Raw genomic sequence first — 25,202 nt, forward strand, 5'->3', positions numbered from 1 at the left:
ACAAACGGCTAGCTTATAGTAGCCTAAGTGCCTGAAAAAACTTTAAGAAAAAACAGATAAAGCCGTTGAATACACTACTTGGCCTTAGCCTAGTTGGATTCCGTCTGCAGCCGACGGCGGTTAAGAGGAACTGGCGGGGACCGGATCGCGCACATGGCCGGGAGCGCGCGGGGGAGCGGCGCGCACCGGCGCATGCGCGGTCCGGCAGAAACTGCTTGGAAGATCCGATCTGCGGCGCCGGGCGAGCCCGACACCTAATGTGGAGCACCCACGGGGACACTCGAAGAAGAATCTAAGTACTATTCCAACTGATTTATTTTATAATTATATGGTAAAAATGAGAAAGTAAGCATTTTTTCAGTAGCAGTGTACTGTGACACCTGTGCATTTTTATGTCTGATTTTGTGAGCAAATAGTTTTTAAGTGAGTTGAAACTTAGGGTACTCAAGACAAATCAGACTCCCTAAAGGGAACATTCATCTGAAAAGGCTGAGAACCACTGGTCTAACCAATCTCACTACCAAGATTTCCTTAAAACAAGCCCAAATATATTTTCTTTATTTCATAACAGTAGTCCTAGTTATACTCATATCACGTTCTATCCCAAAGCAGAAGCATGATTAATATTAATGTGCTAACACCATGCAAACAATTACATTTTCTTACATGAAACTTCTGCTGAAAACACAACACTTTCATTGATGCATAGTTAACATCTTTAAATTAAGAGTGATTTTCATATATAAATTGCCTATATCTGAAAACAATCAGTAATTTTTCCACTAGGGGACATGAAAAAGGGTTAATTAGAAAAAGATCAAATAAGTATTTGCTGATATCTTTAACACCTGGAGTTCCTCTCTGCACAAGATAATTATAATCAATATGAGAAAAGAAAGCAAAAAGAGATTAACACAGTTATGGAATAAAGAGAATACCAACCATAGGCACGCAACTGGTTTCTTCTAGCAGGGACTGGAGGAGACTGAACCCTGGATTGCGGAATATCCTAGCAAATAGAACAAATATGTAATCATTATGTTTAACAGTCTTAGAGAGACCAGCTGTGTTAGTCTGCAGCTTCACACACCAAAAACCCACAAGCAGTCCTGTAGCACCTTAAAGATTAGGAATTTTATTTATTAGGTAATGAGCTTTTGTGGGGAAGATCTGATGAAGTGGGTCTTACCCACCAAAGCTCATGTAAGCAAGCACTTCAGAGAGAAATTAAAATGTACTAAACCTAAAACTGTCTGGGTTTAGACCACGTGTGAGCAAAGTTTGCAGTGGGCCCTCTCAGTGGGCATGAAATTTTGTAAGGGGGCTGCAGCACAATCAGCTGCTGGCTCTCAGGCACATCCATCTTGTTAAAAATGTTGAAATACGTTACTGTTTTTATGTTTGGGTATTCACAGTTATACACTGACTAACGAAATTTTATATTCTACATACTTATTTTCTTACATATGCCAAAAGGGTTTTGTTTTGTTTTGATATAAACCTAACTGAAATTTATCAAAACAAAAAAGCAGTCAAGTAGTACTTTAAAGACTAACAAAATAATTTATTAGGTGAGCTTCCGTGGGACAGACCCACTTCTTCAGACCATAAGCATACCAGAACAGACTCAATATTTAAGGCACAGAGAACCAGAAACAGTAATCAAAGTGGACAAATCAGAAAAAAATGATCAAGGTGAGCAAATCAGAGAGTAGAGGGGTAGAAGCCGGGGGGAGGTCAAGAATTAGATTAAGCCACGTATGTAAAGGAGCCCCTATAGTGACTCAGAAAATTCCCATCCCAGTTCAAACCACATGATAATGTGCCAAATTTGAATATAAAAGACAGTTCGGCAGTCTCCCTTTCAAGAATGGCATGAAAATTTTTCCTCAGTAACACGCATTAACAGAATGGCCCACTCCATTAAAGTGCTGACTAACCACTTTGGGGATCTGGAGTGTTTTTATGTCTGTTGTCCGCCCATTAAATCTTTGTCTAAGTTGGGATTACATTAGACAGGAATGGGAGGGGAGGCTCAAGATTGCAGGGACAAAAAGTGGGGCCTGACATAAAATGTTTGCTCACCCCTTGTTTAGACCATGCTGGAAAACTATTGGTAGGAGGAGGGAGAGAGAGAGAATTTGACAGTCTCTCGTCATTTCTTTAAAACTCTGCTACTTAATACATACTAAAATCATAAAGATCATTTATTTGCAGTGTGGTAAAATCTAGAATTCCCTGTCAAAGATCAGGGCCCAACTGTGCTAGATGTTGCACAAGCCAGTAAGTAAAGGACGGTCTCAGAGACCTTGTTGCATTTTGGGTGGCAAGGCGAAGAGGAAGAAGTGTCATAAAATGCACCAACACCATCAAACATTTAAAGCCTCAACTACATCACTTCCTGAAAGAGTTCTGGAAACTCTTTTGTGCAGTGCAAAATACAATTTTTGCTCCCAGTTCAGAGAGACATACTGTTAAAATCTATTTTCAGCAATGATTCATTAGTGTAGACTGGATTTTAAAGTGCACCGGTGACTAGTCTGTCCACTATTTCATGGGGGGGAAAAAATGGTTGCTCTGACAGATAAGGATAAATCAGGTGGAAAATTTCAGGATCTTCCACAGAAATATATTGTGGATGTTGTGATGGAATGGGAATTATTCATAATGGCTATGTTTACACTAGAAGCATCTGTCAACAGAAGTTAATGTCTCGACAGACCCTTTGACAACAGATTGCATCTACATGGCTATGTCTACACTAGAAGCATCTGTCAACAGGAAAATCTCGACAGAACTACTGTTGTCAGATTGCATCTACACACAACTTGCTCTGTCAGAGAACTGCCAGACTGCACTGTGCTCTGGTGCCAGAAAGTGGAATGGCAGCTCTGCAAAGAGGGCTGCCCAGCAACTGGAAGCCCTCTCTGTCGACAGAAGTGTCTACACTGAACTTCTGTCGACAGTAATGTGCCAACAGATTGTTATGCCTCATATTTTTGAGGGATAATACTGTGGAGGAAAATGCGGAGTTCTGTCAACAGAATGATTTGAGTGTGTAGACGCTTCCTGATTATGTCAACAGACACCCCCATTCTGCCGACAAAACTTTCTAGTGTAGACCCAGCCAATATTTTGGATGAATGCCTTTGCCTCAGTTGCCGCTATGTGGAGCATGGGTAGGTGTAGGGAAAAGGTTCTTTACTTTTTGCAGAGACCCAGCCATACAGATGTGACTGATTCCTAGCTGCTTGGGGCCTAAGCAATGGAGAGTCCCAAAAGCCAATGGCCACTCTAACTGCCAGGACATTTAGCACTCAGCAAGGACCAACACTGATGTCTCACCCAAGAAATCAGCTGGGTGTGACTAGCTGAAGAACAAAGGACTTCGGAGGGGCCAGGACGGGTTGCTAAGTATGGGCTGTTGGAGACAGGGAAGAAACTTCTGGACTAGGACTCAGCGGGCTCACACACTTAAGGAGTCCTCCCAGTCTTCTTTCACAGGGGTGCTGTGGGTTAGGGTGCTTCAGCCCCGCTGGCCTCCCCAGTGCACCTTTCCCCAGCACACTCCCCAGACCACCGCAGATAGGGGATGCTCTGGCTGCTCTGGAGAGCCCCACACCTGCAGCAGTTCTGGTACAGGCAGGGGGCTGCTCCAGCCTCTACCCATTAACCGTAACCAGGAAGCCTCATCCATTTAGGACAGGGCTTACTAGTTAACCATTATTTTAAAAAAATTCTGCAGATGACACCTACTGGGAAGGCCTACTAGAATTTTAGGTCAGGATTAGAATTTAAAAGGACTACAACAAATTAGATGATTGATCTAAATTCAGTAAACACAAGTGCAAAGTACTGCACTTAGGAAAGAAAAATCTACTGAACTACGACTCTTACACAGTGATTAAAAGGGGAATAACTGGCTAGGCAGTAGTACTGTTGAAAAGTATCAAGACATTGAAAGTGTATAAATAAATCAGCTGCAAAAAAGGCAACTCTCATTCTGGAGCGTATTAAAAGCAACGTGTGAGACACTGGACACTGTCCTGTTCTACTCAACACTGGCAAGGTCTTGGCTGGAGCAGTGAGTGCAGTTCTGGGCACAGGCTGTAAGAAAGATGTGGACAAATTAAAGAGGATCCAGAGGGGAGACTGTGAAAACCACAGCATTGGAGGTGTTTATGAACAGGTTAGACAAACACCAGTCAGGATTATTTATTCCTGCCTCTGTACTGGGACTAGATGATCTCCCAGGGTCCTTTCCAGCCCTATGTTTCTAAGATTCAATTGTGCAAGGGAGAACTTGACAATTTGCAAATGTCAGGTCACACGTAGGCTTGACTATCTTAGCAATAAAGCTGTTTCACCATCTCAGTTGGTGCCTAAATATCTTACATAAAATAGAAAGGTTGTACTGACCCCTTCAAAAAGAACATATCCAGAATGCATTTAAGAATATATGCAGAATAGATGATTTTTAAAAATACTTTAGCATTCAAAAAGCAAGCACACCAAATTTCACAGATAAAAGAACTATGGCAAATGTACCATAAATTATATGCGCTATTCTGTTAAAACTGCAAGTAACTGATCACTGATATTTTCACACATTACTACTTGCACACTAATTATTAAGTTTGAAGAACAATAAAATTATTTCACGTCCACCAACACTGGCTCATTCACTGCAGTGTCCAGAAGGAATGCTTGCGGGGAGCTGTCCCTGGGCCCCAGGAGACTGGGGAGCTCCCTGTAGTAGGGACAGGTCACTGGACCTGCCCGAGTGGCTGGCAAAGTCCTGGACCCAGGTGCAACCCTGCCGCAGATCCTTAACACCACTATGGATCTGATCTGGGGTGCAGGGTGTCCTCAGGTGGCCAGGCCTTTGGACAGGCAGTCAAATGCAGCCACATTCTGCCGCTTGACCCCTCCCCATCCTCTTCTGCACCTCCTCCTCTTTCCAGAGCCCCAGCAGGTGCCTCAACTCTGGCTCTATCCAGGAAGGTGCCCTTTTTTGTGGGGGCTGGCCAGAGTCCTGTGAGCCTTCTGAGGGGTGCCCCGGGGGTCCTGGCTGCTGGCCATGCATGCAGGTTGCTGCTCTGGGGCTGCTCAGAGGGTGTGCTGTGGGAGCTCATGCAGTGACTGCTCCTAGCATGCTCTCAGCTTCCTGCCAGGGGGTTTCTGGGTCCACGAAGCCTTGAATGTGGTTGGACGTAGCTACCATACAGTCCCAATGCCACTGGCCAGGGCGTCTCTGTGTGCCATCTGAGCAGTTCCTTGGAGGACTGCTCTTTCAAAAGAGCGGCCCACAGAGCATCTACATGTTTCCTTTCGAAAGACTCTTTCGAAAGTGGGCGCTCTTCCTCTTACAGGACCAGAGGCACACTTTCGAAAATGGAGCCGTGTTCTTTCAATTTGTTTTCAAAGGGGTGCTTTTTGTGTAGATGTTCTACGTATGCACTCTTTCAAAAGAGGGCCGGATTTTCCAAACGTGCTTGCAAGTGTAGAGGCAGCCATTCTGTGTTTGCTGTATTTACTGTTACTACACTGTACTTATGGAAAATGTAACTAAAAATTTATTTATGGTTAAAATACCAGTTATCTGAGAGTTCTGGATAATAGAATGCTGGATACGAAAGAGTCTACTATATAAAGAATCATACTTGTGCGTAATAAGACGTTCGGCTTTCAACAGAAGGAGGCCTCTCTTCCTTCTGTAACAACTTGTTCTGAAGAGCAGGAATAACTGGAGAAGGTTGCCTTGAAAACTGGAAATCAAGAAAATGTGCAAGATTGTAACAAGTCTCCTAAGAAACTGAATACACTATTACTTTAAGTGGAGGAGCTGGCTAAAATAAAAGCTTGTTTAAATTTTTAGTTCTACATAAAATGCTTTTAATATATTTAGCAGCTGCATTTTATTACCCTTTCATTTGTTTGGACCGTATTATTTTATTTTAGCATTTATATAATTTTGCTTTCAACATTTAACTATATGTTTTAACAAAACCACTATACAAATGATACAATGCTAAAGGTGTCGGCCTTGGTAATTAGTTCTTAGATATACTTTATCTTCTACAGTAGGGTCTCAAAACGTGAGAATTTAATGTTTGCAAATTCAATTATTCATGGACAGACGCTTCCCAGGGCCCCAAGCACGAGCACTGGCAGCTGCCATTTCCCCAGGGCTCCTGGCAGAAGTCATATTTGCAAAATTCAACATGGAACCCCTGCAAATGTTGAGACCCTACTGTACTTATAATTACTCTTATAAAATTTATGTAACTTTTAATTATTTCGTCATCATTTTAAACCTTTTAATTAGCTATGTCACTTATCCTCTTTTTGCCTCGAGTCAAATTACATTTTTGCACAATATTTCTCCAAAACACACACATACAATGAAATTAGTTTAAGACAAATTGAAAATCTGTCTGTATAATCTGTGACTTCTGTGTGAGTGCAGGAACTCTTTGTATGTATCTTTATCAAGATGCAACAATTCCATTGCCCAATGTAAACAATCTAATTCAATCTAATTTTGGTCAGTTTCACAGCCATTTTAAAAATTTACTTCAGCTATTTACATTTCAAATGCTATGGTCTTAGAGTCGTAGGGGTCCCGACCCAAAAAGGAGTTGTGTGGGGGTCACAAGGTTATTATATGGGGGTTGTACCCTTACTTCTATGCTGCAGCTGCTGGCAGTGCTGCCTTCACAGCTGGAGAGTGGTGGTTGCTGGCCAGAAATCCACCTCTGAAGGCTGAGCTACTGAGAGCAGCAGCACAGAATTAAGGAGAGCATATTATTGTATGTCACCCTTAGTTCTGTGCTTCTGCCCACACAGCTAGTTCCTTAGTCAGCTGCCACCACTCTCTGGATACCCTAGTGAGAAAGCAGCAGTAGAGAAGCAAGAGCAAGGGCAAGAAGGGAATGGTATTACTACCATTATTTCTGCACTGCTGCTGGCAGGATACTGCCTTTAGAGCTGGCGGCCTGGCCAACATTACAACCTGGAGGAGGGATGTAGGATGGGGATGCAGGGTCTGGGAAGTGGCTATGATCGGGGGTAGCATTGTAGGAGATGGTACAGGGGTTAGGGTTGTGACCCGCGGCAGGGGATTGGAGTGCACGGAAGGGAAGGGAGTATGGGTGCAAGAGCAGGGGTGCATATGGTTTAGGTCTGCCCGAGACCCTCCTGAACACAGATGGCTAGAAAGAGATATTGGGTTTAGGATCAGAGGGGTAGCCGTGTTAGTCTGGATCTGTAGAGCAACGAAGGGTCCTGTGGCACCTTATAGACTAACAGAAAAGTTTAGAGCATGAGCTTTCGTGAGTTAACTCACTTCTTCAGATGCTGGTCTGGTCAGACCAGCATCTGAAGAAGTGAGTTAACTCACGAAAGCTCATGCTCTAAACTTTTCTGTTAGTCTATAAGGTGCCACAGGACCCTTCGTGGGTTTAGGATGTTTGTCGTATTATATATGATCTGTACTCTCTTGCTCTTAATCTGTTAACTGAAAGGGGAAAAATTTGGTTCAAAGCATCACCTGTGTAGCAGATCACATACACAACCACACAGTTTAAGAGAGAATTAAACCAGAATGAGAGAGAATGAACCAGAATGCTCACACCTTAGGGAGGAGTTCTGAGGTAGGGTGAAAAAAAAAATCAAGAAGTCTGAAAGGTCAGTACTACCCAGAGAATTGGCTAAGCAACTCTACAGAATGTTCTACCTCTCAGGAGATGGTGCTAGATACCTGTGCCCTAAAAGCATGCCTATGGATTCACAAGGTTTGGGCTGTGGCTGAACTTCCATTCAAATTCCAGAAGGCTTAAAGCACCCAGGGATCCAGAGGTTTGGATTGTCATCACAGGAATATAGTAGGAGGTCAAAAGAAAGTACTGGACTGAAGCTATGGCATAAGCTTTCAACTAATGTCTGTTACAATTAAATGTAGAGGATTTATTACATCATTCTGGGCAGATGAAATTACCTGGGTAAGAATTTTAGACCCTTACCAATCACATTTCAAATGTATGGGACACTGTTAAGCCATTATACTCATAATTTATACTAATTTGTTTTTATTTGCATCTGCATCTCACCAGAAGCGTGTACCATGCACACTATGAAAGACAACCCAACCACATAACTAAGTCTGCAGACAAGAAACATGAGAAATCCAATCTACAACTCCCATGAGGTACCACGGATCTCTCTCTGAATCAAACTACTTCAGTTTTCAATATTTTTGCTAAAAGAAAAAGAAACCTAAATTCTCCACAGGGGAAAAAATTTCTGACCAGCTACACTATATGTATAAGAGTCCGTAACAATGACGATTATATCAAAATGAGCAAGTGACAACTATCTGACTCCACCCTTCCACAAAGAACATAAGGGAGAGCCCACACCACAATTCATCCAGGAATTTTAAAAGAGTAAAGAGAAGTTACTCACCGTAGTAACGGTGGTTCTTCGAGATGTGTCCCCGTGGGTGCTCCACCATAGGTGACGGCTTGGCCGGCGCCGCAGATCGGATCTTCCAAGCAGTTTCTGCCGGACCGCGCATGCGCCGGTACGCGCCGCTCCCTGGCGCGCTCCTGGCCATGTGCGCGATCCGGTCCCCGCCAGTTCCTCGACCAACCGCCTCGGTTGCCCCTGCAAAACACTAACAGAGATCCGAAGCGGGGAGGATGGGCGGGAAGTGGAGCACCCACGGGGACACATCTCGAAGAACCACCGTTACTATGGTGAGTAACTTCTCTTTCTTCTTCGAGTGTCCCCGTGGGTGCTCCACCATAGGTGACTACCCAGCAGTAACCCAGATAGGTGGTGGGTAATCGGATTATGTGCAGCTGGTCCCCGAGAGGACCGCTGCAGAGAGACGGGTATCCTCTTGGAATACCCTGTGAAGGGCGTAATGTTTGGCGAACGTGTCGTAGGATGACCAGGTCGCCGCTCTGCAAATGTCTTTCAATGCAACGCCCTTGAAAAAGGCTGTTGATGCTGCCACCGCCCTGGTGGAATGAGCCCTGGGAGTGGCCGACAAAGGAGTCTTTCTGAGTTCGTAGCACATTTTTATGCAGGATACAATGTGCTTTGAGATTCTCTGCGATGAGAGACCTTCTCCTTTAGATTTGGGAGCGAGGGAGACCAGGAGTCTATCCGATTTTCGGAAGGACTTGGTCCTGTCTACGTAGAAGGCTAGCGCCCTCCTCACATCCAGGAGGTGTAGGCGCGCCTCTTCGCTGGAGTTATGAGGCTTTGGATAGAACGAGGGTAGAACAATAGGTTCATTGATGTGAAACTCGGAAGAAACTTTGGGAACAAAGGCTGGATGCGGCCGTATGGTTACCGCCTCCTTGGAAAAGACAGTGCAGGGTGGCGTTGCCATGACTGCCGCAAGCTCGCTCACCCGACGGGCTGACGTAATTGCAAGAAGAAAGGTCGTCTTTACTGTAAGGAGGCGAAGGGGAACCGTGGCCAAGGGCTCGAACGGTGGTCCCATGAGTGTGGTAAGCACCAGGTCCAAGCTCCACGAAGGTGGAATCGGTTTCCGAGGGGGGTATAGGTTTACCAACCCTTTGAGGAACCTGGTAACCATAGGGTGGGCGAACACCGTGTGCCCTCCCTCCTCATGTCTGAACGCCGAGATGGCGGCCAGGTGGACCTTTAACGAGGATAGCGAGAGTCCTGCTCTCTTGAGGTCCAGTAAATACTCTAGAATTGTAGGTATAGGCACCGAAAGGGGGGCCAGCTGCTTGGTAGAACACCAAGCCATGAAGCGAGTCCATTTTTGCTTGTAGGTTTTCCTAGTGGAAGTCCTCCTGCTACTTTCTAGGACTTGCTGTACTTCCACTGTGCATGTGCTCTCTAGGGAGCTGAGCCATGGATTAGCCACGCTTGCAGTCGCAGGCTTTGGGGGTGCGGATGCACTATGGACCCCTGGGCTTGCGTGAGCAGGTCCGGCGCCACCGGAAGAGGCATCGGTGGGCGGTCCGACAGGCGCAGGAGTAGGGGGAACCATGGTTGGCGATCCCATGTTGGGACTATCAGGATCATCCGAGCCTTGTCTCTCCTGGCTTTTTGCAGAACCTTGTGGATCAGCACTGCGGGGGGAAACGCGTAAAGCAGGGGGCCTCCCCACGGGATCGCGAACGCGTCCCCCAGGGACCCCCGGCCCAGCCCTGCTCTGGAGGAGAATCGTGGGCACTGTTTGTTGTGCTGAGTGGCAAACAGATCTATTTGGGGAAACCCCCATGCGTGGAAAATAGGCCGTAGTAGATCGGGACGGATCTGCCACTCGTGGGTGAGCGCAAAACGTCTGCTCAACTGGTCTGCCTTCACGTTGTGCGTGCCCGGCAAGTAGGAGGCTCTCAGGATTATATCGTGGGCGATGCACCAGTTCCATAGGCGGATTGCTTCCGCACATAAGGTACGGGATCGAGCTCCTCCTTGCCTGTTTATGTAAAACATGGTGGAGGTATTGTCTGTACTGATCCCGACGACTTTGCCTTGTATACGGTCTCGAAAGTGTTTGCAGGCGTTGAACACTGCTCTGAGCTCTAAAACATTGATATGCAGAGACTGTTCCGTGGGTGACCACAGTCCTTGAGCCACCTCTTCGCCCATGTGCGCTCCCCACCCTATGAGGGAGGCATCCGTAGTGAGGAAAACCGATATTTGCGGCTGATGGAAGGGTACCCCTGTTAGCAAGTTCCCGGGGTTTACCCACCATTGCAGGGATTCGCGCACCCCAGGTGGGGGCGACACCACCCTGTGAACGGTGTGTACTGCCGGCTTGTATACACTTGCCAGCCAATGTTGCATGCCGCGCATGTGCAACCTGGCGTTCTGTACCACAAACGTAGCCGCTGCCATGTGGCCCAGCAGCTGCAAGCACGTCAAGACCGGCACCGTAGGGCTGAAGGTGATGACCTGCACGAGGGAACCGATGGCTCGAAAGCGAGCCTCTGGAAGGTATACTCTCGCCGAGACTGAGTTTATGCGAGCCCCTATGAACTCTATGTCCTGTGAGGGGTCTATCTGTGATTTTGCCATATTGATAACCAGGCCAAGTGCGGAGAACGTGTTTGCTGTGACGCGTATCATGCGGAGAACCTCCCTTTTCGAGGTCCCTTTGAGCAGGCAGTCGTCCAGATACGGGAAAATAAACACCCCCTGTCTGTGCAGGTAGGCTGACACCACTGCCAAGGTCTTGGTGAAGACTCTGGGGGCCGAGGAAAGGCCAAACGGCAGGACCTTGTATTGGAAGTGTTCGTTGCCCACCATGAACCGGAGAAAACGTCGGTGAGCCGGATGAATGGTTATGTGGAAGTACGCGTCTTGTAGATCGAGGGCTGCGAACCAGTCTCCATCGTCCAGTGCTGTAAGGATGGAGGCAATAGTGATCATCCGAAAACGTTGCTTGCGCAGATACCTGTTGAGGCCACGAAGGTCTAAGATGGGCCTCCAGCCTCCTGTTTTTTTCTCCGTCAGGAAATACCGAGAGTAGAACCCTTTCCCTTGCAGTTGCTCCGGCACCTTTTCCACCGCCCCTATGAACTCTAGGTGGGCCACCTCCTGCCTGAGCCTGGCTACATGGGAGGCCTCCTGGGGGTGGGGCTTGGGCGGGGGTCGCGGCGGCGGGAGCAACTGGAAGGGGATGGCGTACCCCGTGGCTATGATCTCCAGCACCCATTTGTCTGTGGTGATCCTTTGCCACTGGTCGTAGAATGGTCGGAGGCGATGGTGAAAAAGTCGTTTCGGATGATCTTGTGCAATGGTGGTGATGGCGCAGCCCTGGATTTGTATGTCAAACTTGTGGCCTTTGGCCCCGCCCCGAGGACGTACGGCCCTGTTGTGAGCGTCGCCTGGGGGTTTTGTACTGCTGGTGCTGCTGATGCCGCCCTTGCTCGTAACCCCTGTGATACTGGGGGCGCTGTTGCTGGTATTGGTACCGCCTTTGCTGTGGGTAGTACCTTTTCTTTGAGTATGGAGGGGTGTAAATCCCCAGGGTCCTGAGTGTGGCTCTTGAGTCTTTACTGGAATGAAGGACCGAGTCAGTTGATTCAGCAAACAGCTTCTGCAAGTCGAAGGGAAGGTCGATTATCTTCGCCTGCAGATCTCTCGGTATGCCCGAGGTCTGGAGCCAGGACTCCCGTCGCATCACCACTGCAGTTGCTGTGGAACGTGCTGCCGTGTCCGCAACGTCCAAAGCAATCTGAACTTCCATCCTCGCAGCCGCGTAGCCCTCTTGCACTATGGCCTTGAGGACCGGCTTTTTGTCCTCTGGAAGCGAGTCCATGAGGGAAGTTAATCTGGCATAGTTGTCGAAATTATGGTTCGCCAAGTGCGCTGCATAATTTGCCATTCGCAAGGTTAAAGTGGAGGAGGAGTAGACCTTTCTGCCGAACAGCTCTAGCTTCTTGGCATCTCTGTCCATTCCCCCTGTTTTAAATTGAGATGTTTTTAATCTTTGCTGCGAGGACTCCACCACCAAGGAGTTTGGCTGGGGGTGGCTAAACAAGAACTCCATGCCCTTCGCCGGCACGAAGTATTTCTTATCCGCTCTCTTTTGGACAGGCGGAATAGTTGCCGGGGTCTGCCATGTGGTAGTGGCGGACTCCAAGATCGCTTCATCAAGCGGGATTGCTACTCTGGAGGAGGCCGGGGAGCTCAAATTTTTAAGGAGCTTATGATGTTTCTCTTGCACTTGTGCTGTCTGGATGCCTTGCGTGAAAGCTACCCTCTTAAACAGCTCCTGAAACTGTTTGAGATCGTCCTTGGGATGGACGTCCCCTAAAGCCGTGGCCTCATCCGGGGAGGAAAACGAGGAACCGCTGGGGTACATTTCTTTGGACCCTTCCGGTTCTTGATGGTGATGGTGCGCCCTCTCGCTGGAGGTTTGCGAGGGAAAATCTCGTGGGTCCACGGCCAGCCCCCCCTGGGATGCTTGAGTCTCCGTCCCCGATCGCGATTGCCCTCGGGGGTACGAGGTAATATGTGGGGATCTCCCCCTGGTAGATTGCCGATGGTGTCCATGCCCCGCGTGGAAGGGACGACCATGGTAGTATAGGCACTGTTCCTGGGAAGGTGACCTTGACCATTCCCTTTGCACGTACCCTGTGTGTCTGGGAGAGGGGGATTGTCGAGACACTGGAGAGAGCGATTTTGCATAATAGTCCAGCGATTCAAATCCCAGGAAGGGCGAGGGGGGTGCCAGCCATGGGGAGGCTGATTGCAGGAAAGGAGAAGGGGGCTCCGGGTAGGCTAGGGGGGGCCCCTGCCTTCTGGTTGGAGTCTGCAACATGAGCGGAGGGCTGTGAGAGAAGAGCTCCACAGCCCTGTCTGGAGAGGGGCTGCAATGCCTCCTCTTGTGTGCAGCCTTCCCCCTCCCTTGAGGAGGTAACTCCGCCCCCTGATGGGCGGGGGATCCCGGCCCCGTCGGCACCGTGCTAGGCACGCTCGAGGGCGGTGCCACACGTGCGGAGTCCTTGTGCGCCTGCAGGCTACGTGCCTGCGCGCCCTGCACCGCCGGTTCCCCGGGGATCGGTGCCGCTGTCTGCGGTGCCGCTGGTACCGGCGCTTGCTTAGCCGCCGCCCTGCCTGCGGTGCGGGGCGGCTGGCTGATGATCGGAGGCTGAGCCGCTTCCACGTGGCTCTCCGTGCCGCCGCCGATCAGCTGTTGCTGCGGCTGGGGGCTGCTCGCTCCTCCCGTCCCGCTCACTGTTACTGCCGGCAGGGATCGGGTTGGAGAAACTTTCCTCCGTTTTTGCGCAGATGGAGTGAGGGAGGCAGCTTTCCTTCTAAGGGCCCCGGAGGGTCCCTCCTGCTGCGGCCGCTCCGGCACGTCTGGCTGGAGGGCCTTGTCAAGAAGCAGCAGTTTAATTCTCATCTCCCTGTCTCTCCGTGCTCTGGTCGTTAACTTTGCACAGAAGGCGCATTTTTGTGCCACATGGGACTCCCCCAGGCACCTTATGCATAGACTGTGCCCATCGGACACTGGCATCGCCTCTCGGCAGGACTCACATTTTTTAAAGCCTGAGGCGGACATTGTTGGTGAGTCTTTGAGTTTGCTTGTGGGTACTTAGCACTTCTTTGTGCTGTTTCCCCGTCCGATGGCCTGCCTCCGCAGGAGGGCTGATGGCCCTAGCTCCCGGCCTCCGGCGCTGGTTACTGGGACTGGCTTGAGCTGTCCCTCCTTAGCTTGTTTGTTGTTTGTTTTTTTTTTTTTTTTTTTTTTTGCAAAATAACAACCGGTTACTTATGGTATCCTAAGAACTGAAAAACTTTAAAGAGAAAAACAAATAAAGTCGTTGAATACGCTATGTGGCTTTAGCCTAGTCAGATTCCGTCTGCAGCCGACGGCGGTTGAGAGGAACTGGCGGGGACCGGATCGCGCACATGGCCAGGAGCGCGCCAGGGAGCGGCGCGTACCGGCGCATGCGCGGTCCGGCAGAAACTGCTTGGAAGATCCGATCTGCGGCGCCGGCCAAGCCGTCACCTATGGTGGAGCACCCACGGGGACACTCGAAGAAGAACAAATCCTTCTCCACAAATCTCTAAGAGAAACCCTACAACTTCATTCCCCATTAATCCACCTGTGAGCCCTTCTACATGCTTCCCAAGATATATAAACAAGGGAACCAAGGCAGAGTCACCATATTTGGCCATGGCACAATAACTGAAGGAATAGCAGGGTTCAGAAACAGTCCTTTAACCAGTCACCACACAAACAGCCAGTTTCTTCAAATATACAACCAACTTCCTCCAGAAATTCTGCAATACTAACTGCCTCCCTTACCACAGATGTTAACCCTCATGTCAACATCCCTCGCAATGATAGCATCACTGCCTGCCTCCAATATCTGCAACAGAATAGATAAAACTCAAATACCCACTCCAACCACATCACCAAATGTATTCATTTCATCTTCATCCATAACAATTTTACATTCAACAACAAACATTTTGTCCAATTTACAGGAACAGCCATGGGTATTTGCAGAGTTCCCCAGTATGCAAATATTATACTCATCATTTATACTATTACTGCACCATATCAGGGAAAACTTCTTAAAAATATGCACCATGAAACCAATCATATACCTGTGATACATAAATTATATTTTCATACCCTGGAAAAGCAACCTAAAATTGCTCACAGATTTCTACCATTTCAGCAACCACTGCCTATCTACCAAATGCATTCTAGCACATTTCCACACTAGCATCAGCTTCCCGGAAATCATGATCCATTTCAACAATGAAACCCTACAGACAACATATACAAGAAACCCACAAATTACATCTACCTTCACAGATGCTGTAGCCATCCCAAATACACCAACAAGTCTTATTTACAGCCACAGAATATGTTCTGAGGAAAAAGTCTGGAACATACATCCTTAAAATCTTATTTAAGTACATCTTACTTAAGTACTTAAAATCACCTTCACTAACCAAGGACATTCCACTAAAGACGTAGATTGAATTATAAAATGGGTCTCCCAAAAGAACCTCTCTGTTTAAACAAAACCACACACACCAGTTTCTGATTTCACACCCTTAGCTGTCACCTACCATCCCACACTGGAATCCATACAGGGTATCATTAAACTATTACAGCCCATACTCAATGGGGCCCACCTCCTGAAAGAAATCTTCCTTCCTCCTCCCATCTTTTCTAATCTTCAAACAATGCCCCGAATGTCTCCAAATTCATTCTCAGAAGCCACCTCCCCACAGGACTGGACACACCAAATCAAAGCAGCAACAGCAGAGCCTGCCAGAACAATAGATCAAAAACCTACAGACCTATTTCCACCTATGAAGATCAAGAACCTGCACAACACATCAGTATCCCTGGGTCCCATACATGCCAATCACAACCTGTGGTATATGTTCCAATGTACCATATCTCCCAGTAACTGCCCTATGGGTGAAAAAGAGACCATCACTGTGCTCCCATGAATTTATGCAGAAAAACGATATAAGACAAAGACACCTGTACCTCAGGATGACAACCTGTAATCCCCATATACATCGTTCACATATGGCTGTAATATTTCATACAAAGCATGCTATGTAAAGGTATCACACAAAAGATCATGCTTTGCTGAAACCCATGGGATGCCAAGACATAAATATCACCAAAGCATATTGGTCCAGGCTTCAGGAGAGAATCGTGTATTAAGGCCTTTAACATCCAGTGGGAGGGAGAACACTGCTTAAGCTAAATCTTGTCTAGTGCAATAAGGTTTAAGATTTAGACTGTACACTTAGTATTATTTTCTGTGGCAATATCTCTGTAAAGGCCTAGCATTTATAATCACTCAAAATTCCTTTCTGTATCTTAGAAATCTGTTTTATATTTTACCAAAAACAGTGTATTTTGCTTGAAGCGCTTAGGAAACCTCTGCTTATTGTACCAAACCTGGTGCACGTCCGCTCCACACTGACAGAGAAGCAGACTAGATAATGTGCTTATACTGATAGATCTCTGGGATCGTAGTCTGGGGATCAGAATGTGGAGGAGGGGAAATTTGGCTAGTGCCTTTGTGTAATTCATAAGAGGCTTTGCATACCTTCATGTAGTTTAGCTGGGCATGCAGCTCCACCTACTGTTGTGATGAGCAATGATAGCTTCCAGAGGTGTTTGCTGTTTGTCTTTAACAAAACATAGTAAGAGACAGCCCCGACTGGGAAGTTAAAGGGGCACACTCCCAGGCTGTACGCCAGGGGTCTTGTCACAGTGGTGTACCTCATCCAGGCTACGTCTACACGTGCACGCTACATCGAAATAGCTAATTTCGAAGTAGCGACATCGAAATAGCCTATTTCGATGAATAACGTCTACACGTCCTCCAGGGCCGGCAACGTCGATGTTCAACTTCGACGTTGCCCAGCCCAACATCGAAATAGGCGCAGCGAGGGAACGTCTACACGCCAAAGTAGCACACATCGAAATAAGGGAGCCAGGCACAGCTGCAGACAGGGTCACGGGGCGGACTCAACAGCAAGTCGCTCCCTTAAAGGGCCCCTCCCAGACACACTTTCATTAAACAGTGCAAGATACACAGAGCCAACAACTAGTTGCAGACCCTGTATATGCAGCACGGACCCCCAGCTGCAGCAGCAGCAGCCAGAAGCCCTGGGCTAAGGGCTGCTGCACACGGTGACCACAGAGCCCCGCAAGGGCTGGAGAGAGAGTATCTCTCAACCCCCCAGCTGATGGCCGCCATGGAGGACCCCGCTATTTCGATGTTGCGGGACGCGGATCGTCTACACGTCCCTACTTCGATGTTGAACGTCGAAGTAGGGCGCTATTCCCATCCCCTCATGGGGTTAGCGACTTCAACGTCTCGCCGCCTAACGTCGATTTCAACTTCGAAATAGCGCCCAACACGTGTAGCCGCGACGGGCGCTATTTCGAAGTTACTGCCGCTACTTCGAAGTAGCGTGCACGTGTAGACGCAGCTCCAGTGAGCTAGCCTATCAGTTCTCAGAGGAAACCTGCATAGTACTTTCAAAAGATATACCTAGAAGTTTAAATTCATAACTTTTGCTTGACACTAAAAATCATGGACTCAATAAAAACAACGGATTTACTGCTATTTACAATAGCCTGCAACCCACTAAGCTTTCTTTGTCCTATGACTTCAGAGGGGTTACTGGCCACTTCGCCTTCAATGGCCTCTTGCAACTTGTGTTAATTCCTTATTCTCTGCAATCTGCTCCATCTTATATTTAGCTGCGAGGCTCTAGGCACCTCTCCTAAATGTGAAGGTCTTTGTGTGAGCATAACAGAAGCTGGTCACCAACAGAAGCTGGTCCAGTAAAAGACATTACTCCAGTCACCTTGCCTCTGTGCAAATACTAGGCTCTTTTGTCAAGATTTCCCATAATTGCTATTGTTGGTAGATATAAAGGGAGCTGTAGCGAAAATAGGACCTTCAGCAGCCGCTAGAAAACAGGTGCAGTTTCTTACCATGATTCAATTTTTCCATCAGTTGTCTTTCTAAGATCTAAACATATCATTCTAACTTAATTTTTAGTAAGTCCTTAAAAGGTACCACCTTTTTGTTCTCTTCCATCTTTGCTGTTTTTTCCCGCTCATAATATTGCTTAAGCTGTTCATTCTGTTTTTCTTCCTCCTCTTTCTTTTTTTTTTCAGCCTCTTTTCGTCTTTCTTCTGTCAATCGAATTAGTTCCTCATTTTTTAATCTTTGCTGTAAAGAGAATATTTTGGTAAATAAAAAAAATGAACATTTTATTTTTTTCATTTTGCTTGAGAAATTAATATATCTGAGTGGTAAATAGGAAAGAAAAACAACACCACAAAGTTCATGTAATGAACAAAGTTTGCAAATTAGAATTTTTGCCACACACATCTTAAATATATGAGGTAAAATCCTGGCTCCAATTAAGTCAATGGCAGAACTCCCTGACTTCAGAAAGGCCAGGATTTCACCTCTGCTGCACTGGTTTCATTTAGAGATAGACTGAGGTGTAGAGGCTTCTGAGATTCAGCCCTGAGTAAACAATGGAACATAGCTGCACCTCATCCTGGAGCCTCAAAATAAATTGTGTCTTAGCCACAATTCTTCCCATGCCCCTGGAGGAAAGGTGCAATGATATTTTAAAGCGTGCAGCTTATGTCCCTCGTTATACCAGCCTAGCCCTGTAGATCAGAAGTATGACACAGACAAATATGCCAATAACAACCCCACCAAATTGCTCATAAATGGGAGCAAGTGGGCAGAATCTGGAATCCTAGGATTGTGGTCCATGCCATGCCCTGGCTTACAATCCAGGTAGGTTCCACACAGCCTTGCAGAGCACTGGAGGAAGTGTTACTTCCCTACACAGTGACATCACACTAAGTATATCTATTTCAAGATAATTATGAGAAGAAATTAAATCAAATTAATTCAGCTTTTTAAAACTGAAAGATACATAAAAGATTTTTATTTCAAATTACACTAAAGTTGCACAACTTTATCATTTTCATCATCACTTAGTTCAAGGTAAATGCCAAGTAACTACTGTATTTTTTAAAAGAAGTAAGTATTCCAGTCTTGTCCAAAAAATATTGCCATCTTTTTAAAAAAAGTTCAATGTTTTCTGCAGTATTTTCTCCCTGTTACAATGAAGTATTTCTAAAGTCTTCTACAACAAAAAGACAATTGAAAAAACACCTCCCTTACTTTTCAGTTTATTTGGTCAATTTGACAGTACTCTGCATTCTTCTTATAGGATGAATTAACTCTTTGTTAACACAGAGGCAGGGGAAAGAAAAAAAATCTTTTCTTACAATAACAACATACTAATGTAAGACTAAAAACAGACATAAAGCACAGAGACAGGTTTAATATTTGATAATACTTCAAGGCTTTTTTAAAAAACTGACTAGATTTCAAATTGATGGTGCTGTTTTGAGATTAAGAGAAACGGAAGGATTGTATTTGCTACCGGGGGCTCATCTACTTTCCACAATCCTTTTTCTGACAGTATTTTATGAGCTTCCTTACAGTTTGCAAAATGATCTTTTCCTTTACAAATTGGAAAAATGCAAATACTTCAATGGTGTTCGTCAGGGATAAGGAAAGAAATCACACCATTAAAATTGGGTCTCTCACCTCCTCCTCTTTCCTTCTTTTCTTTTCCTGTTCCTCTTCATATTCTTTTTGAATTCTGATCCTCTGTTCAGCTAGTCGCTTTTCTTCTTTTTCTTCTTCAATTTTGAGTTTTTCACGCTCTGACTCTTCCCTGAGTCTCTTTTCCTCAATCTAGAGAACAAAGCTAACATTAATCTGTGGATGATTGCTTAGTAATCCAATTAACTACATTTACCTGTGTGGCCCTCTGTAGATGCTTGAGCCCTGCATTTGTAGCAATAAGGAGTAGTCATGGAAACTTCCATGAAATTCCACATCCTTCCTCCACTATGGCTCATTTAACTGTTGATTTGTTTAGAGCAGCTGTCTGAAGATCTCAAAACTTTTCTGGTGTATATAAAAACCCGAAAGCTCCTCTCTCTTCTTTTTCTTCTTTTTTTTTTTCCACCCAAAACTCAAAAGAACAACTAATTTCTCCCACAGAATCATGCCAAACCATGCTACAAATTTAAAATTGTTCAAATTTTAATATTATACATGATAATACAAAAAACTTTTTTCCCCCATTTTCCCCTCTCTGTTCTTTTTATCTATTGTGGCATTAGTTTGTCACACTAAAAACACATTAAGCAGCAAAAAACCAGAAAAATTGTTAGAACTACCGTGTACGTTCATTGCTAAAGATAACTAGTCCCTTTTGTCCTTCCCCTTTGTCATCTTATGATCCTTCATATCCTACTTAATTTAGACTGTTAAGTTTTGGGGACTCATAAAATGTTTAAAACATAAAAGTATTTAGGTCATTCACTAATGGCATCAATTTTCTGAATCCAGGTGGCTTATAGGACTGTCCTAAATAAGACATAATCCCACAAACACACACTTAGGCACTTAAGTACTCATGAAACGCAGAGGGACTACCTATCTTCAGCAAGTCACTCACATGTATAAGTCTGTGCTGGACTAGGGCCTTCAACAGTATGTATTAGATAAAATTTTTGCTAAGTTATATTTAAGCATCGGAGCATTTTTACTCAACAGGATAATAGTGGCACACGCATTTACCTGCAAACGGAGAAAATTTTTGTATGCCTCTTGACGCATAAGCTGTTGTTCAGATGGCGGCTCACCAAATATGTTACCTCGAGCATAGGGAGAGGTTTGTGCAAATGTAAAGCCTAGAAAAAGATATTTTTCTAAGTATAATCAAAATTAGTTTTGAAGCAGAAAACTGGACCAAAGAAACAAACATCTATCTCCCATGATACCCATTATCCAGCAATATTACAGAAAGTTTGCAAAAATAATTTTTATTTTATGTGCAGACTTTAGCAAGTGTTTTCATTGTTCAATTAACATGAATTATAAGCTTTTAAATATCTGATTAAGTGTAAATTAGGCAAACTACTTCTAAATGCAACACTAAAGGAAGATAGGGTCATTGTGGAGAACCAATGTGAATTCTTTTGATCAATCTTCACATCTAAGGATGTGAGGGAGACTCCCAAACTCAAATCATACTTTTAAGGTGACAAATTGAAGGAATTGTCCCAGATTGAGATGTTGTTAGAGGAGATTTGGAACAGATTGATAAACAGCAATAACTCTCCAGGACAAAATGGTAGTCATCCATGAGTTCTGAAGGAATTCAAATGTGAAACTGCAGAATTACTAACTGTGGTACAGCTAGCATTTAAATCAGTTTCTGTACCAGAAGATTGGAGGATAGCTAACGTAACATCAATTTTTTTAAAGGCAATCCTGGCAGTTTACAGGCCAGTAAGCCTAACTTCAGTACCAAGCAAATTCATTGAAATTTTAATATAAAACAGAAATTTTGGACACAGATGAATATGGGGGAACACTCCACGTTTTTGTAAAGGGAAATCATGCCTCACCAATTTATTAGAATTCTCTGGGCCGGGGGGGGGGGGGGGGGTCAACAAGCATGTGGACAAGGGTGATCTAGTGGATATCCGCTTAGATTTTCAAAGGGAGAAGGTCCCTCACCAGAGGCTCTTAGTAAGATAAGATGTCATGGATAAAAGAGACAGTGCTCTGATGTATTAGTAACTAATTAAAAGATAGGAAACAAAGGGTAGGAATGGTCAGTTTTCAGAATGGAGAGAGGAAACTAGTGGTATTCCCCCACGTGCCTGTATCGTGACCATTACTGGTCAACAGATTCACAAATGAGCTGGAAAAAAAAGAGGCAAAAAATGAGGTGGCAAAATTTGCAACTGATTCAAAACCACCCAAGACAGTTAAGTCCAAAGCAAACTGCAAAGAATTACAAAGAGATTACTCATCTGATTGACTAAGCAACAAAATGGCAAATTAAATTTTGAGAAATTCAAAGAAATGCACATCAGAAAACATAATCCCATCTCTACATATAAAATGATTAGGTCTAAATTAACTGTTATCACTCAAGAAAGATCTTGGAGTTCTTGTGAATAGTTCTCTAAAAACATACATTCAATGTGCAGCAGCAGTACAAACAGCTAACACATTGTTGGGAATCTATAGGAAAGGAACAGACAATAAAACAAAAAAATATCACATTGTCTCTATACAAATCCATTGTACACCCACATCTTGAATACTAGGTTCACATCTGGTCACCCCAATTCAAAAAAATACGTCAGAATTGGAAAAGGTACAGAGAAGGGCAACCAACGTAATTAGAGCTTCCCTATAAGGACAGATTAATAAATATGGAGTTTTTCAGATTGGAAGAAAAATGACTAAGGGGAAATACGATAGAGGTCTGTAAAAATCCATGACTGGTTTGGAGAAAATAAGTACTATTTTAATCCTTCCCATAACACAAAACTAGGGGCTACTAAATGAAATTAACAGGCATCAGGTTTAAAACAAACAGGAAACATTTCTTCTCAGTTAACATGTGGAAATCTTTGCCAAAGGGTGTTGCCAAAGACTATAACAGGGTTCAAAACAGAACTAGATAAGTTCATGGAGGATTGGTCCAAAGACTTTTAGCTAGGATGGTGTCCTACTCTGTCAGAAGAGGAAATGGGTTTTTATCACTTGAGGATTGTATTTTCTGTTCATTTCCTCTGAAGCATCTAGCATTAGCCGCTGTCGGAAGGTAAGATACTAGGCTACATGAACCATTGCTCGAACGCAGGACAGCCATTCATATGCTGGATATGAAGTTTTGGCTTTTCATTAGATACTGCATTCTCCTCCACTTATATCTAGCCTGCTCACCTGAATGATGCAGGTGTTTGGAAGAGTTATGGCTCTGTTTCCCATCCACTCATTTGGAAGGCTTGAGAGGAATATTGGGCATTGAGCCACCATTTTAATTCTGGTTCTCTCTGCAAACACCCCATCTTACATCCAAATTCAAGGTCAAAGACGACCTTTTTCAGCCAAGTCCCATTTTGACAGCATACTTTGGCAGCAGTTGCAATCTAGTCTTAGACTTGTATAGAGGTTATACCTGTCTAATTTCTGACAAAATATTATGTTAAATTCGTATTTAGTTTTTCTCTTGTTAAACCATAAATACAGTGATGGTAGAGGAACAGATGTGAACACCCTATAAAAAACTATATTCAGCAGAATACTATTCACAAGTTAACTCACTAAACCCATTTCTCTACGTCAGGGTGAGCAAATTTTTTTACTTCGGACCCCACTTTATGTCCCTGCAATCACAGGGTCACCCCCACCCTGCATAATGTAATCCAAACCAACAGAGATTTTGATCATGCTCGTATGAAAAAAAACAAAAACCCTTTTGGCATGTGTAAGAAAATAAGTATGTAGAATGTGAACACTATTAGTTGGCACATAAATGTGAGTTCACATACATAAAAACAGCAACATATTTCAACATTTTTAATGAGATGGATGAACCTGGAACCCAGCAGCTGATTGTGCTGCATGCCCCACCTTACAAAATTTTACCTACACCCCACAGGGGCCCACCACCCACTTTGCTCATCCCTGGTCTGTGATATTCAATGTAAAATTCACCAGTGAGAAAAGTCAGAATGAAGCTTACACAGTATACACCATTTAAGTCCCACAAAAACAGTATATTAGCACAATTCTGCTTCTCACCAAAGGAGTGAATTTCTCTCTAGGGGTCTATTGCTTGCTTAACTTTAAGTATCACCAAACAGTGTTGCCACAATTAAGAACGTGCTATAATTATTTACCATTGTAACATAATCATAAAAACTTTACACTAGGACGGACATTTGGAAAACAAATTAAAAAACACAGTTTTTCAAATCTCATACACAGCAAACAAAATTAGCTGGGTTAAATTTAAGTTATTAGTTCCAGGAAAAAAAAAGTTCTTCTGATTAGCTTAAAATGGCTCTCCATTGAAACAAAATGCAGCTGGCAATTAAACTAATAAGGATTAATTGCCTGAAAAAGAACAGAAGCAACTAACATCTACTGTACTGGAGCCAGGGCTATTTTATATAAATTATTCACATGCCAAGAAATCTGTCACAGAAAAGCTTTACTAAAGAAGACTAACTACACTACTAAGTATTTTTACTGAATGATCTCTAGATTAAAGATTTACCCAGGCACTTCAGTGTGGACTGAAAGGGCTCTGTAAGAGTCACTTGACTATTATACCAACTAAACAGGAAGTATAAGTCTTGAAAAACACTTTTAAGCAACAGGATCTCTCTTAAATTTAAAGGAACATGAAAAAATAAACAGAAAATTGTTTAAATTAGTGACCAATGCTCATTACAGGCTATAATTAAACCAGCCAAAGCACAGGAATTCAGACTGAAGGTTGGTACTCTGCGCTGAATACTCACTGCCGTGGTCTAGGCAATGAAAGGGCCTCAAAGAGCAATAATCAGAATTCCCAGGCACCAAGAAAAGCTGATTACCTGTTCTGCAACTGGAGTTCTTTGAGATGTGCTGCTCAAGTCCATCCCATGTTAGATGTGTGTTCTCGTCACAGAGAGTAGTGCTGGATGTTTTCCCCTCAGCAGCATCTGTAGGGAAGCAGTTCTGGCACCTTCTGGAGCCTGCATGGTCTAGACCAGGGCTAAGGGTTAGGGGATCTTCTCACTCCCCTTATACCATGCCATGTGAGCACCACTCTGGAGGACACCAGAGCCAGTCCCCTACAGATACTGCTGAGAGAAAAACATCCAACATTTGTGCACATGAGCAGCACACACTCCTAATGTGGAATGGACGTGAGCAAGCACTCAGAGAAGAATATGTCTACACAGCAACTAGGCACCCACACAGCTAGTCCAGGCCAAATGACTCAGGCTCACCAGGTTTGGGCTGCCTGGCTGGTTCACTGCTGAGCAGAATACTGGGCTCAGGCTAGTGCCAGAGCTGTGGGGCAGCCAACCTCACGAAGTATTGGTGTGTCAGGTATCGGTTTTGTTATCTGTAACTTATTGAAATTGACTAGACTTGAGAGGTGTCCCTTTTGCAACTTACTGTAAGTAACATATCAACTGATGTTTTTTAATTCCAAAAATGACCTCTGTAGAGAAGTTCTCCAAACCCTTACAGATGTCCATGATGATTATTTTCACTACTTTC

The 25,202-nt window shown here is 44.7% G+C and overlaps 1 protein-coding gene across 6 annotated transcripts in view; it reads right to left on the minus strand.

Moving 5' to 3' along the window:
- The window catches only part of CSPP1 (centrosome and spindle pole associated protein 1), a 142,339-nt gene that overhangs the window by 51,585 nt on the left and 65,552 nt on the right, over positions 1 to 25,202 (minus strand). For all 6 annotated transcript variants that reach the window (XM_074985742.1, XM_074985747.1, XM_074985744.1 and 3 more), the window contains 5 exons: positions 20,697 to 20,809; positions 19,653 to 19,802; positions 18,090 to 18,242; positions 5,664 to 5,768; positions 943 to 1,009 (listed from right to left, as the gene is read on the minus strand). In XM_074985742.1, the coding sequence (XP_074841843.1) occupies positions 943 to 1,009; positions 5,664 to 5,768; positions 18,090 to 18,242; positions 19,653 to 19,802; positions 20,697 to 20,809 (588 nt within the window). The remainder of the gene's footprint in view (positions 1 to 942; positions 1,010 to 5,663; positions 5,769 to 18,089; positions 18,243 to 19,652; positions 19,803 to 20,696; positions 20,810 to 25,202) is intronic.

Source organism: Carettochelys insculpta, chromosome 2 (genome assembly GCF_033958435.1).
Source record: "Carettochelys insculpta isolate YL-2023 chromosome 2, ASM3395843v1, whole genome shotgun sequence".
NCBI classification, from domain to species: Eukaryota; Metazoa; Chordata; order Testudines; family Carettochelyidae; genus Carettochelys; species Carettochelys insculpta.